Below are 14,853 nucleotides of genomic sequence, written 5' to 3' on the forward strand. Positions count from 1 at the left end.
TATTCCTTGTGCATGCTTGGGCATCAGTGATTCAAATATAAGGTGTTGCAACCAAGTACAAATCATTCTTCCTCCCAGCTGTTGCCCCAAAGGTCTCAGTCATGTCAAGTTCAATTCCATCAGGGAGTTTCCAGTCAAAATGAAAAAGCATCTTGGCAAGTGGAAGTTCAACATTTACAGTTCCAAATAATTTCTGTGGACATATCCTTCTGCCAGCTCCAAATGGTATGTACTCAAATTAGTCCCTATGAAATCAAACGCAGAATCTTCAAATTTTTCTGGTTCAAAGCATTCAGCATTTTTCCAGTGCTCTGGATGTCTACCTATTGCCCATGCATTGATGATGACTTTAGTTTTTGGTTGTATTTCATAGCCACCAATTTCACATTTTTCTTTAGCTTCTCTTGGTAGTAGCAAAGGTAAAGGTGGATGCATTCGCAGTGTCTCTTTGATAACCAATTTCATGTAATCTAGCTTTTGAAGCTCTGATTCTGTCATTTTACTTTTCCCTTCAAGTACCTTTCTCACCTCAGCTTATGCCTTTTTCCATCACTTGTGGTTTCTTCATCATTTCTGAAATCACCCACTCTAAAACTGTGATGATGTGTCAGTCCTGAATGTGAACAGCCATGAGAAACTCTTAGTTGAAATAAATTGGGCTGATGTCTGTCAGCAGTTCTTAAAACTTGCACAAGATGGTAAAAAAGATTTCTGTATGCTCTATGATAAGGAGGCAACATGTAGATTTGGAACATCAATACGATAATTTTGACGTATCCATAATGCCTAAGAATTATTTCCTTTTGGTTAGCACATATATATTTTTCTGCCATCAAGTATATGCTTTAGTTTACAATATAAGGCGAACAATAATATGATGTTCAAAAAATGCTCTGTAAACTGAAACACCTTAGAGTTATCCGTAATTCAACTTCTCCAAAATTAGATGCATGACTAGTCCACTGCTTATTTTAGAAAAAGGGGTGCATAAGGTTGTAATGAGACATACCAAAATGACAGCTTTGAGAGTGTTTCTTGAGATGGGAATTTCTAGATCACTGCTTTCTTGAACCTTAAGTAGGACATCAACCAGGTTTTCCTTGTGCAACATGTCACTGCTTATCTCTCTCCTATTTGCTTTATGCTCTTCTATTATGTTCCCGTGAATTTTATCAACCATCTGTTGTACTTTCTCAAGTGCAGGCTTCACTCCACTTGATGAGTGGAGAATTTTGAAGGAAGGAAATATGTCTGGTATAACAAACCCCCCCGAAAACTCTGTAATTATTTTCATAGCTGCAATAAACTCATCTTTATGCTTGCATTTCTTATCAAAAGCTGCCCTGGCAGTTATGCTATTCGTCATTGAGAAGATCATTTTACTGGTATAATAGGAACTTGTGGTGTCAAAGAAATTGCTTCGATAAGATTCTCTACTTCCTCTTCCCTGATTGACTCAAATTATTGAACATACTTTGCATTTAGGAGCTCCATGACACATACTTTTCTAAGTTGTCTCCAGTTAGGTCCATAAGGAGGGAACGCAAGGCTGTGGCCATTGTTGCCTAGAATCTCTGAAGCAAGAATTTTTGGCCTAGTATAAAAGATCTAACTCTTGGGTTTTCATTACCTCTTTTGCTTGATGATACAACAACAGCAGATACTTCACCAAGTTGCAGGTGCATGATTGGACCATTTTTTTTTTCCAAGTTTCTTAAATTATGGTGAGGCAATGAACTAGATAACTGGTGCAAGTTCCCAATAAGTGGAAGCTTTCTAGGGCCTGGAGGCAATTTGGCCTAACTTTGGATCTTTTCCATAGCTTCACAGCTATGGTAACAAAGATAGGAAAGGCAATAAGCATAGGAAAAGTGAGGTGTTGAAGCTCCAATACCATAGGAGACTCAAGATCAGTATTGGATGTGTTTACAGTCAAGTATTAGCTTGTCTTTGTGTTGTAATCTTATTTAAGCAACGAATGAGATGAACCATTGGTTCTTTATTTTCTTTCTTCTTTCTTGACTGAAGACTTGGAACTTTTTGACTGGACCATTTCATATCTTAATTTATCGCAAAAAAAAAAAAAAAAAAAAAAATCAAGAGACGTCAGCCCTTTATTTTAAAGTAATTGTCATTTTCTGCTGTTTCATCGCCATGGCCCATGAGATACTCCATTAATTTCCAACTTCTACTAATGGTTGCGCCTGTATAGCATAAAAATAGAAAGGTTATTTTGTTGATTAAAACACATTACAGTAAATGCCTTTGTGAAGGATTTAGGTTGTGGCTGGCTACTACTAGCTTATTAACTAAGTGTGAATTTAGAGGTACCACTTGTGCAACCGCCATTTACATCGTTCTACCTACTTTTAACTAACTTCTTCCAGCAGCTAGAAACCAACTCATAGTGATCATCGTTAAATCTATAACTGAATGAAATATACAATATTCAGTTGCTCCTAGTAGTGTCATACTAAAAATTGAGCCACGGTTTTCAATAATTTAGCTTCTAATGTGACGTTTGAATGGAAAACTGAGATCCATGAACTGGGTTGCCGTGGAATCAGTGACCACAAGGTTTAACGATGGTGTACACAGCATTCGATATATACACACCTCAACGACCAAATAGATACCTCATTATCTACAAATAGAGTATGCATGCACGAGAACTCATTTTTCATTATATTTGTTAGATGTTCCATAACTAAGCTAAATAACGTTATCGGATCAAGACAAAATTTCCATCTGATGTAAACCCATGATATAAATAAAAAAAAAAACTCCTTTTATCTCTTACAACATTTTTTATGCTTGTTATCTTGGGTCTAACTCAATCCCAAAAGCTAGATGATGAGATGCTGGTAACCCAAGATCATATAAAAAGATCATCTCATCCCTAAAGAGTTGATGTAGGACTCAATATTCCGAACACCCAGGATTGGACATGTAGACGTCAACAATATTATATAGAGGTCCAACATTGGGTAAACAATAAGTTGAGGTGACCTTGATTCTGATATCATGATTAAAAAAAAATGAACCTTGAGCTTAAATCAATCCCAAAAATTTGCTCAAGATCATATAAAGATCATCCCATCCCTCAATAGCAGATGTTCAGTCCCCATCTAGTATCTCATGCTCTTCTTTTAAAAATAAAGTATATATATATATATATATATATATATATATATATATATATATATATATATATATATATATATATAAAGATCATCCCATCCCTCAATAGCGGATGTTCAGTCCCCATCTAATATCTCATGCTCTTCTTTTAAAAATAAAGTGTGTATATATATATATGGAGATAATTAAGCTCGTTAATGGACTTCATTACTAGATTCGAGTAAAAAAAACAAATCGATACCTCAGAATGTGGCTCTATAATGAGTATATAGGATGCACAAAGCCTTGTCAGAGATAGGCAGCTATTAAATGCACTCAAACCATTTCCTCGAATAAGGACTTTAAAGTCTCATCCACAGTGGCATTAATATCCCATCCAAGGGTCAACGATGGTCATTTGTATCAAATTAAATATGGGTACATAACCTCAAATTTAGAGAAATGGGATTTAATTTCACCATTAATATTGGATGACATGTGCTCCCTTTTGCTTTTACTTTGTCAACAAGCCGTTTAAACAATAAATTACAAATATAAAGTGAATTACAAAGTGTATGAAATACGTATAGGCAGGCTAATAAAATTACGGAGATCTGGGTCAACTTTAATGCTACTCCTAACCCGAGGTTTGAAACCGTTAAAAATTGCAAGAAAAGCACCATTTATCACTTGTTGATGCCCTTTAATTCCGTAAAATTGTGTGAATATTAATTGCAAGCCAGATCACTTAAGAAACATATGCACGTTTTTTCTCGGCTGTCTGCCCTCGAGGATAGAGGTAAGACCGCATATATCTTTCACATAATTTGTTATTGTTGTTACTTTAATCGATTTTAATTAAATTAAGCAAAGCCAAAAACACCAACAAAATTTGGAAATTTAAGCACTAGAGGGCCATGAAATTTAAGCAAACAATGTTCATTAATTGAGATGGAGTCAGAAACTTCTGAACAATTTTATTTCTTATTCCATCTAACCAATAATATAAATCCTAGTACCAATAAAGAGAAGGGAACTAGGCGTAGCTAATTCGACTTAAGAAAGAAAAAGAATATCTGAAGTCAAACACACATGACCGACCCACTACCATCTCCTTCGCGCCTTTGCTTAAGCTTAATCCCTCTATTTTTTGGTAATAACAATAGTTTGTTAGGTCAACTGTTACTCATAATTTGATCTCAAATGGCACGGCCACAGTTCACCGTTATTCTCGCGATCATCTCGTTCATCTCTCTGTTGATCCATTACGGTGTCGTTTCCGGCTTCCGATTATCTGATGTTACTAACGGCAGCTCCGTTTTCCTCCCTTCGCCGGCCGATGGCAGCCGTCACACAACCATGCTGCTGCCGCTCTTTCCTCCGAAAGACACTTCACGCCGTGCGGAAATCTCCCGTCGCCACCTCCAGAAAAGTCCTGCCAGCGCTCGCATGTCTCTCCATGATGATCTCCTCCTCAACGGGTTCAAATTCGTAGCTTTTGCTCAGAAAATTTAAATTCACTGTTACTAACTCTTTTGGCTGCTGATTCACATGCGTATTTTGCGTTTTCACTGTGGAATATATTTCTATATACCTCTAGTTCAGACTAATTTCTTTATTAGTAATTTTTATTTTGTTGAATGGATTCCAAGTAACTTGTGATGCAGATACTATACAACTCATATTTGGATTGGAACACCACCGCAGAAGTTCGCTCTTATTGTTGATACAGGGAGTACAGTTACCTATGTCCCTTGCTCTGAGTGTAAAAAGTGTGGCAACCATCAGGTTTTTTCCCTCTTTTCTTTTTCTGGATAAACATTAAAGGTTACATATTTATCTTAATTTTGCAGTTAGTGTGTTTTGATAGCTTGATATGGAAATTAAAATTTGAAACTGTTTATGTATAGGTGCTATTTCATAAACATTACTTAATATACTTTTTGTTTGTGAGGAAATCGCTTAGTAGGATGCAGTTATTTGTAAGTATTAAGGGAAAGAGGGTAAACAAGAACAAACCAATCTAACTAGGATACAAATAGTTCTAAGCCTCTCTTTGTTGATAAGCTGTACAAATCCATTGTATAGTTTCATGATGTTTTAAATGTGATTCTTGCTCAATTTGCCTTGTAATCATAAAAGATCTCCTAATGGAGAAAATATCAGCACTTAAGAAACTTCATGACTAGTAATTTTACTTTGAGTCAGCCTATTAATTTTGTGAGAAATGCTTAATATAGCACTTAGAATTGCTTGGCATTTGATTTTTGTCTTTTGATCGGTGGTACTCTGTATGTTGTCTTATTTAGGATCCTAAGTTTCAGCCGGAAATGTCAAGCACTTATCAATCTGTGAAATGCAATAAGGCTTGTCCCTGCGACCATAAGAGGCAGCAATGTATTTATGAGAGACGGTACGCTGAGATGAGTGCAAGTTATGGGTTGCTTGGAGAGGACATCATATCTTTTGGAAATCTAAGTGAGCTTGCACCACAACGAGCTGTTTTTGGATGTGAAATTGCGGAAACTGGTGATCTTTACAGCCAACGTGCTGATGGTATAATGGGTTTGGGCCGAGGTGATCTTAGTATAGTTGATCAACTTGTTGAAAAACATGTAATTAGTGATTCTTTCTCCTTGTGCTATGGAGGGATGGATTTTGGTGGCGGGGCAATGGTTCTTGGTGGAGTAAAACCCCCTGCTGACATGGCCTTTACCAAATCAGATTTTGGTCACAGGTATGTATTGGAAACAATTGTTTAGAGACACAGTGATGTTAGGTCTCCTCCTAGCAAATACACTTGATAAATCTTACGCATTTACTTTAGTCTCGGATGGCAACAGCCCGTACTACAATATTGACCTGAAGGAGATACATGTCGCTGGGAAGCCGCTGAACCTAAATCCACGGGTTTTTGGTGGAAAACACGGGACTATACTTGATAGTGGTACCACCTATGCTTACCTTCCAGAAGCAGCATTTGCAGCTTTCAAGAATGCTGTAAGATATAGTTTATCTATATATCTGCCAATGTTTCTGTCTGTTTGTCTGTTTGTTTGATTCGTTCTGCCTGAGAAAGTGACTAGTGGCAAATAGCACGCTATTGATGAGCAGAATGTCCTGAAGAAATTAGATGTGAAAAGATATTCATTTGAATAATGTGTTTTCTATATATAACTCAATCTATTAAATTTTTCTTGCCATTCAAAGTTCTATTTACACCACTGATTGGTGAAACAAACCATCATGTCCTATTGTGACGTGGATCAATTCTATAGTTGGAGATTCCTGTACATGAGTGGGACTGAACTAAAACCTCTTGGTCAATAATAGTTCGAGAGCTAACTCTTTGATAACTAGAACATGTTTTGAAGAAAAGTAAGAATCCAGGTATCTTGTGATCCTATAACTCCACCACCTAACTTATTCCTGTGATGAGTTGGAGGCTATGTACTTTATCAAAAGAAAAGGAGGCTATGTATTATGGCCTCTATCCCTTCTTTTGCTGTTAGTTTCTCTGCTATTAAAGGACCTAATTAAGATTGCTTAACCACTTATAATAGTTGATTTTTCTTGTTTTAAATTTCTGAATTTGGTAATACACCACACAGCATTTTCTTCCAATGATGTTAGCAGGTAGTAATTTTCGACGTATACAGAGTTCCTTGCAATTTTCTGCATATCTTTGATGTTGTCTTTCATTGCTTTTGGTGCATTACATTTTGGCAAAGGAAAAGTGGAGTCACTGGTTGTGAATTTATACAGTATGTTACTTGTGGCTATTATCTTTAGATAAACTTACGTATTTTCCTTTCTGGGATTAACCTCTTCAACTTTTCTTTTCAGGTAGTGAAAGAGCTTCATTCTCTAAAACAGATCGAAGGGCCAGATCCTAGTTTTAAAGATATCTGCTTTTCTGGTGCTGGAAGGTATTTATAAGGAGAGTTCCGAAATTAATTGGACGTCTATTATTTTCTTGTCTAAATTTGTTTTTTCCCTATTGTTGGTGTTACCCTTATTATTTAATATCTTATATATTCCAGCAACATATCACAACTCTCAAAGAACTTTCCGCATGTCGATATGGTATTCAGCGATGGAAAGAAACTAACTCTCTCTCCTGAAAACTACTTGTTTCAGGTAGGCATTTTATTCTGTTTTAGTACTTTCTTAACTATCTTGCCGACACTATTTTGGCGTCACATCTACTGAATTCTTTTTCTCTTTAAGTTTTGGTATTGATTAATTTCCCCCTTCTTCATTGTAACTTGTATGCTATAAAGCACTTCAAAGTACGTGGTGCTTATTGCCTAGGAATTTTCCCGAATGGAAAGAATCCAATTAGTCTTCTTGGAGGTATTTCTAACTACTTGACAAAGTTCATCGTCCTAGCTATTCGGTGCTGTAACATGCGTGCTTTTAATTGCAACAGGAATCGTTGTTCGCAACACTCTTGTTACTTACGATCGTGAAAATAAAAGAATTGGTTTTTGGAAAACTAATTGTTCTGAGTTATGGGACAGACTCAATTTATCCCCTCCACCTCCATCTCCACCTTCACCATCGCTCTCAAGCTTGGATAACACAAACCCCACTGCACACCTGTCTCCTTCATCAGCTCCTAGTGGACCCCCTGGGTACAACACACCTGGTATGAAGAGACAGCTTTTCTTCACATAGTATATTTACTGTAAGGTTACTCTGCCCATTAGAATGCTGTCATAACCTGAACTGGTTTTATTCTTAGCATCTCTACTAGCTCTGTTTTCTAAAAGATTAATACAATTTCCTTTTCAATTTTCCCTTCAATTTTGAACTATTATGGTTTGTGGTTTCTTTTATGAAAATGAGAATCAAAATTAGAATTGCATCCTGTTGATTTTGATGTTTTGCCTTCGATTAGATCATTTTTGGGCAATCAACATTTTGTCTCTTACTGACGTCCAGGAATGCTGCTATTTGTGAATAATATATGCATAATTTATGTATTATATGTGCATAATTGTGTATAATCTATGTATATGGCTAGAAAAAGTAAACAATGAATATAGCCGGCTATTTGTGTAAAGATCCCTTTTTATAATCCTATTCAAGTTGACATCTGACCTTTCTCTGAAATTAATCTTGTAATCATCTAGTTTCCCTGGTATTTTAAAATTTCTAAAAAGCAACTGCCTGTATAAAATTGTACTGATGTCACGGCATTCTCAGCCTTCTTGTAGTTTGAGATAGATTTAGTTAAACTGGAAATTTATTATAATAACTTCAAGGAATACTGAGAAAATCTTTGGTCCCCTGTTATCCCCTGTTTCCACTTTTTGTCCAACTCTCCAACTTTGACATCTGCCTTTTAATTTGTCGAGTTTGCAGATTTATTCAGATCTTAATTAGAACTAGATAACCTTTTAAATTTTGTTAATCCGCAACTCATGTGATGGGTGCATTCCATTTTCCAAAGCTGCGTGTTCATCTTTTTGGGATATTTTAGTAGGCAACGGTACTTTTACAACATTAATGCTCCTTTTGAAATCGGTATTATTAAAATGTGAGACTTGAAATATGAATATGTCGTGGGTTAGCTAGTTTTGTTTATTATTGGACTACATCTGTAAAGTTCGTTAAATTGTAGGTTTAATGTGTAAAGCTGAATAGTTGAGGGATCTAAAGTACAAATATGGTATAATCAAGGGACCAAAAAGTTATTTCTAGGGACTACGACAACTGATACCAATTGAACATGCATTGACCATATACCGACTATCTGAAAATCCATCCACTAAGTTATAGTAGTCAATTGTCAAATTTCTAGTGAATTTTGTGACTGGACATCGACAAGCATGAGAAATTTGTGGTAAGACCTTAAAGGAAGGAATGGCAGAATCTCAAAATTTTTCCTGCCTAATATTTCCTGTTTACATTGTTGAAACATAGCCCTGTTTTGTATTATTTCAATTTGATGTACCTCTTCAATGGTTTGTATAACCATCGAGATTTTATTTAGTTTTGCAAGTGTTAGTCACTTTTTTCTTCTTCACTACATCTATTCTCACAAACTTGAGCAAGGCTTCGGTGCAGATATGATTGCTATTGAAATTAGATAATTCCATTACAAAGAATTATGGTTGTGATCACATTCATCTTTTATGTCAACTTGCAGTGGATATTAAAGTTGGGCTTATTACATTTTACTTGTCACTAAGTGTCAATTGCTCAGAGTTGAAGCCTCGCATTCCAGAACTTGTCCATTTCATTGCCCAGGAGTTGGATGTTAATGTCTCACAGGTAGTTTGGTTTTATTGTGATAATTTGGCTGAAGCTTTTGTTTTTGTGAGTTAAACTTTTATTTTATCAAACAGCATTATGGAGCTGCTGATATTTTGACATAAGCTGAATGTCTGAGATATTTTTCTTTCTAAAGGGGTCTAGAACTGGGCTCTCTTCACAGCGCTGCTATAGGAGTAGTCCAAATTAGACTGAGAAGTAAGAGCTTCTAATAGAAGTTTGTGGGGGTGGGGGTGGGGTTGAATAGGTAAATTCTCTTTCTCTCAAGCGTTAAGAAGCAAATTTTGACAACCTATGGCACAATAGCGCAGAAAAGGGCTATGCAGAACTAGTAGTTTGTGAAGCTAGTTTTCAGAAGACCTCTTTTATTAGTATGGTATAGCTTGGTTCTTCAATACTAGAGCCTCCGAAAGCTTACCTTATCTTATCGGGGTGTAATTTAACAATGAATGTCTAGTTTTGTTTATGTTGCTCAACTAGTTTTGAGTTTTAACTTTGTTACACGTGATATGGCATTCATCTATGCCTTGATCTCAAGCAAAGTTTGGAAAGCTGTACGAATCCTCTGTAACCATCGGTTAGAGTAGTTATCAAAGATTGACTAACCTTCAGCAACTCAACTCTTTTACTGGATTGGACTGATTATGCTTTCAAGTAAGTGCAGTTAACTTTCTTACATATGATAATGTCACTTACCTTGCAGGTTCGCTTAATGAACTTTTCCACGAAGGGAAATGATTCCCTCACTAAATGGGCCGTCTTTCCAGCAGGATCTGCAGACTATATGCTAAATGCCACTGCAATGGTGACTCAGCATTCTAGAATATGTATTGCTATCCTTTGAGTTGAAGAATGTTTATTTATTCATGATATCTGTACGCAGGAAATAATAGGCAGGTTGGCTGAAGATCATCCCCATCTACAGCATTCCTTCGGAACTTATAAAATGTTTGACTGGGTCATTGAACCTCCACCAAAAAGGTATACAATCGATCACTGCTGCCTCTCTCACTAATTCATCCACTTGTCTTCCCCCTTACTGGTCTTTTTTCTCTTTTAGTGTTGTTTACTCTTCCTTTTCCATGTTAGTTCCATCTCCTTCTCCAGGAGATAAAATATGAAGTGGTGAGATTGACTTGCTAAATTGTCACAGTTTTCCTACAATTTTCGGTTGTAGCTTGCTTGTGCAGGTTAAGATGATTTTGTGAGCTTGGGTATCTGCATTCTTGTTTATCCTCTTTTGTCTACAAACATCAAAGTAATTCGGAAGAGATTGTCTAAAATTTTCATCAAAAAGATTGCTAGACTATTACCATGTAAATTAGGCCAGACAGAAAACAAGATTGTCCGGTACTTCTCTACGTTATAACATTAAACTTTTTCTATGGAAGACATGGAGGCATAAAAGAGGTCATGCTATCTTATGAGAAGTATACTTTTTCAGCCACAACGATGACTGGTTATCAGGTTTGACTGAAATTGAATACTTGGAGTATTGATTTAGCTTGATTTCTAAGAAGACATATGTTAACGTGTATTCCTAGTTCCCAATTGACCAGTTCTAATTGTAGTAAAATGGTCAATACGAAGTTGAATGAAAGGTTAGGCCATAGTTTAAATTGTGGACTCTAATAGGATGTATGCTTGGAGCTATATTATAAAAATTGTGTAAAGAAATTGGACAGCATCTTGAGGCCCATATTGAAAACCACTAAATTTAACTAATTTCAAACGGAGTGATAACCTGTTGAGGATGTGGCACTTTGTCTATCTTCTCCTCCTTTATATTTTCATTTTCCCTAAAGAGTGTCTCTCATATAACATTGTTTTTGTTAAGTGCTGCTTGTGTTATTATTGCAAGAACAGTGAAATTAGAGAGAATATTGCATAAAAAATCTGGATTTATTGGCATCACAAAACTAGATGCAAAGTAGAGCTGTCCTTTTACATTGTCCGTGAATATTTTGGTGAGAATTACAGTGGCCTATGTATCTTTTAACTGGCTTATGTATCTGTTAACATGTGCATACCTATTCAATAAGTTGTCACTATCTATAGAGCATTACTCACCCCATGCGTAGACTGCCTATGCATACCTTAACTCACTCGCAGAAAACAGTAGCAGCGCATGTTGACAGAATTATATAGGTAAAGCAGATAACACCCGAGCAACATCTTGCACATGTCACTGCTTTGTGTCAGATCTCTGTGTTCATATATACACGCTTTTCTTCTTAAAAATATTCCTATATACGCTATCGTTGTGGGTCCCACCTTTGTCACATCTCATAAACGAGCATCAACGGTTTGTCTTATGCTTGTAATTGCTTCTGGGATTTAGATTGGTTTGGGAGCCTTTTTTTTTGGGGGGGGAGGTGGGGTTGCATGTTGCATAACTACTATGATATGACATTCTTGATTTGACATGGTTCTAATGTTTTAGGAAGCTTTGGCCGCGAAATTACTTGGTTCTAGTGGTTGCATTAGTTGTTTTGGTAGTTGGGTTATCAGCTCCAGTTGGATGGTTAATTTGGAGGCGGCGGCAAGAACCCAATCTTCCATATGGACCAGTTGGAAGAGTTGAAACTGTTACTCATGATCAAGAACTGCAGCCGCTAAAATGAAATGAGTTACTTTCCTCGGATGCTTCATGCTAAAAAGGAATTTTTGTAGTGGAAGTGCCGATCTTTTAACCTTTGTTTACATGTCGAGAAAAATTGTCAAATGTGAAGAATTATACCTGGTCACAAATGTCAGTGTTCCATCGGGAGTAGATGAATTTTTATTAAAGAAGAAGAAAAGGAACTGTTGCTTTCGAGTAATGTCACTTCCATATGTGAATGCTTTAGATAAACACGAAATTAGGTTGACATTGCTGTTGTACTCTCTCTCATTCTGTGTGCTTACATTCCCTTCTTCAGCTTGTTGAGTACTCTTCTTCTCTCTACTTGAGGCCACCCTAGTCTAATCACGCGCGCCCGCACTCTCTCTCTCTCTCTCTCTCTCTCTCTCTCTCTCTCTCTCTCTCCCCCGCCTCCCGCTCCCTCCCCCTCCCCCTCCCCCTCTCTCTCTCTGTGCGCTGAGTATGTTCTTCCTCTCTCTACTTCAGGCTCACTGTAATCACACGCACGCACAGACACTCTCTGCTCTAGGCCTATTCATCAAACTTGCAGGAAATGCAGCAAAAAGTTCAACTTTCAAATTCTAATGTGCAAAGTAACAACAACAACATACCCAGTATTATCCCATCGTGGGGATTGGGGAGGGTATTGCGTACGAGACCTTACCCCTACCTTGTGAGGATAGAGAAGCTGTTTCCAATAGACCCCGGCTCAGAATGTGCAAAGTAACCAATTACAAATAACCTCGTCTCAAAAATGCCACCAAAGTCTGTTAAGCATGTCGACCCTTGCATGTTGCTAACTTCCCATTTATAATATATAGTAGTAGTAGTAGTAATAATATATATAGCTTAACGGAGTGAAGACACTGTCGTCGTTTGGACGTATCACGTATGCATGGAATATGGTAGAAAAAGCATATATTAGTTGATAGCCAAGATCACTGATTGACTACATTCTAGCTGAATTAAAATAGTATTTCCTTCGTCTCATTTTGATGCGGAGTTATTTGACTAAATATGAAATCTAAGAATTAAATAGGACTTTTAACTTGTAAGCTAAATATATACAAAAGTACCAAAATTATCTTTTTAGAGGATGAATTGTGGTGAGAGTTCCATCTTCTCTTTCCATTAGAAAAAAAAGAACTTTAATATTAAGTGTATAATAACAAGTTATATAACTGTGGGTAAAATGGGATGCTAAGATCAAATAGTCAAAAATAGAAGTGTATTATTCTTAGTGAAACATACTACAATAAGGGAATATGTTACGCTCCATGTTTTCGTGCGTGAAAGTACGCCATAAGTAAATTGATGAAAGCTCGGAAATGAGATGTTGCACCTTGCATTTTCGTACGTTAAAGTTTCGTCGTAAGTTAATCGACATAGACTCGGGAATGAGATTATTTTTGAGGTTATAAGCATTTATGCTATTTCAAATAAGGGATAAGTAAATTCGTGAAGGCGAGAGGGTAAACATATCAAAGAAAATGAGTTCCGTTGAAGGTTGTCATTTTGAGATAAAATATGGTCCAAGCTATAATACCCCGTATTTATGAACTAGTGTCATACAAGGTACCACATGACCATGATAGTAAGGTGTATGAAGTGTGTTAAAAGTGATTAGTATTTTAAGTAATTTGCGATAATTCTTGCTTATGTGGGTAATTGGTTAATTATTGATTTAATGAGAGATTAACCATGTAATTAAGAAATTGATAGATAATTAATTAAGGTCTTTGGATAAGACTAAGGAACCCCAACGTGGCAGCCCAAAGGGGTCTTGATCAAGGCCCATGTAATGACTAAGGTTCATTACAATAGGTGGCCTAATTAGGGGCCTTTAGGCAAAGATTAGTCATCCTAAGTGGGGCCCACACTTAAAAGTTAAAGATAACCTTTCTAATTCACAAAATGAAAGGCTCACATCTACTATGTTAAAAAAGAAAGCTTCACCAAAGATGATAATTTGCAATAACAACGTAAATGAAAAAGTGGGATATATTAGTTCATTTTGGGGAAAAGTTGAACAATGTCTCTATTACTAAGTTACTGTAGCATTGTTTGCTAAAGGAGCAGCAACGTAATGTAACATTGGCTAGATGAACAACATGTCATTAAGGGCAGAAACGTTTTGCTATTTAAGGCAAGAAAAGATTAAGCTTTCTCTACTTGATTCTCCCGTCGATTTTACGATTCTAATATCAATTCCCTATGGTTGTTAGCGGATCAAAGTTATTTCGTAGTGATGTAAAGTAGAAGGAAGTTTAAAAGAGGGAAACAAAAGTACACTCCATCGTCAACGACCTTCTACAAGCTTGCCGCTAATCCATTGTTGTTGCGTTATTGTCGTCTCTCGTATATTAACGTGTGTTGGAAGGGTTATCGTTGTGGTTACTAAAGAAAGCCAACAAAGGTATGTTAAGGCTATCCCTTCTTTCTTTTTGGCATGATCCGTACGATACAAATGAAACGAACAATTGCACAACTTTCATAAATGACTCTATTCATAGAAGTATTAGAGATGCCTATATTTTTGATTTCCCATGTGAATTATTATTATATCTTCTGTTCATGGGTCTCAGAAAAATACGTAGTTGATAAAGTTTATCCTAAAGGCATATTGATCTTATCACATTCCAAGAAATCTTATTAACGTACTTCTTATGCATTCATTCATTTATACATGTACATTGACCCATGACTAGATGGCGTTATATACGCGTATATTATATGTATATGGGAAATAAAAAAAGGTTACGATATTATATACGCACCACCGTCTGATCTACTGGTATATGTTGATGATGTTGCCCACAGTGGCCGAG

The 14,853-nt window shown here is 36.4% G+C and overlaps 1 protein-coding gene and 1 pseudogene across 2 annotated transcripts; one reads left to right on the forward strand and one right to left on the reverse strand.

Annotated features, from left to right (window-relative positions):
* Positions 1 to 31: 31 nt before the first annotated feature.
* LOC117275184 (desmethyl-deoxy-podophyllotoxin synthase-like) lies at positions 32 to 1,897 on the reverse strand (annotated as a pseudogene).
* A 2,156-nt stretch (positions 1,898 to 4,053) lies between these two features.
* LOC104090020 (aspartic proteinase 36-like) lies at positions 4,054 to 12,322 on the forward strand. Of its 2 annotated transcripts, XR_684842.4 has the most exons (13): positions 4,054 to 4,601; positions 4,788 to 4,908; positions 5,430 to 5,857; positions 5,964 to 6,120; positions 6,967 to 7,049; positions 7,164 to 7,260; positions 7,404 to 7,476; positions 7,553 to 7,771; positions 9,278 to 9,402; positions 10,106 to 10,207; positions 10,286 to 10,383; positions 10,580 to 11,550; positions 11,846 to 12,074. XR_684842.4 is itself a non-coding variant. In XM_009595052.4 (12 exons), exons 1-12 carry the CDS (start codon positions 4,324 to 4,326, stop codon positions 12,024 to 12,026), a joined length of 1,962 nt encoding a protein of 653 aa, XP_009593347.1. In that variant the 5' UTR covers positions 4,058 to 4,323; the 3' UTR covers positions 12,027 to 12,322. The 2 variants fall into 2 exon arrangements, 1 of the variants encoding a protein (XP_009593347.1); XM_009595052.4 differs by lacking the exon at positions 10,580 to 11,550 and having other exon boundaries at positions 4,058 to 4,601; positions 11,846 to 12,322.
* The last annotated feature ends 2,531 nt before the right edge of the window (positions 12,323 to 14,853 follow it).

The sequence above is a fragment of the Nicotiana tomentosiformis genome, chromosome 1 (genome assembly GCF_000390325.3).
Source record: "Nicotiana tomentosiformis chromosome 1, ASM39032v3, whole genome shotgun sequence".
NCBI classification, from domain to species: domain Eukaryota; kingdom Viridiplantae; phylum Streptophyta; class Magnoliopsida; order Solanales; family Solanaceae; genus Nicotiana; species Nicotiana tomentosiformis.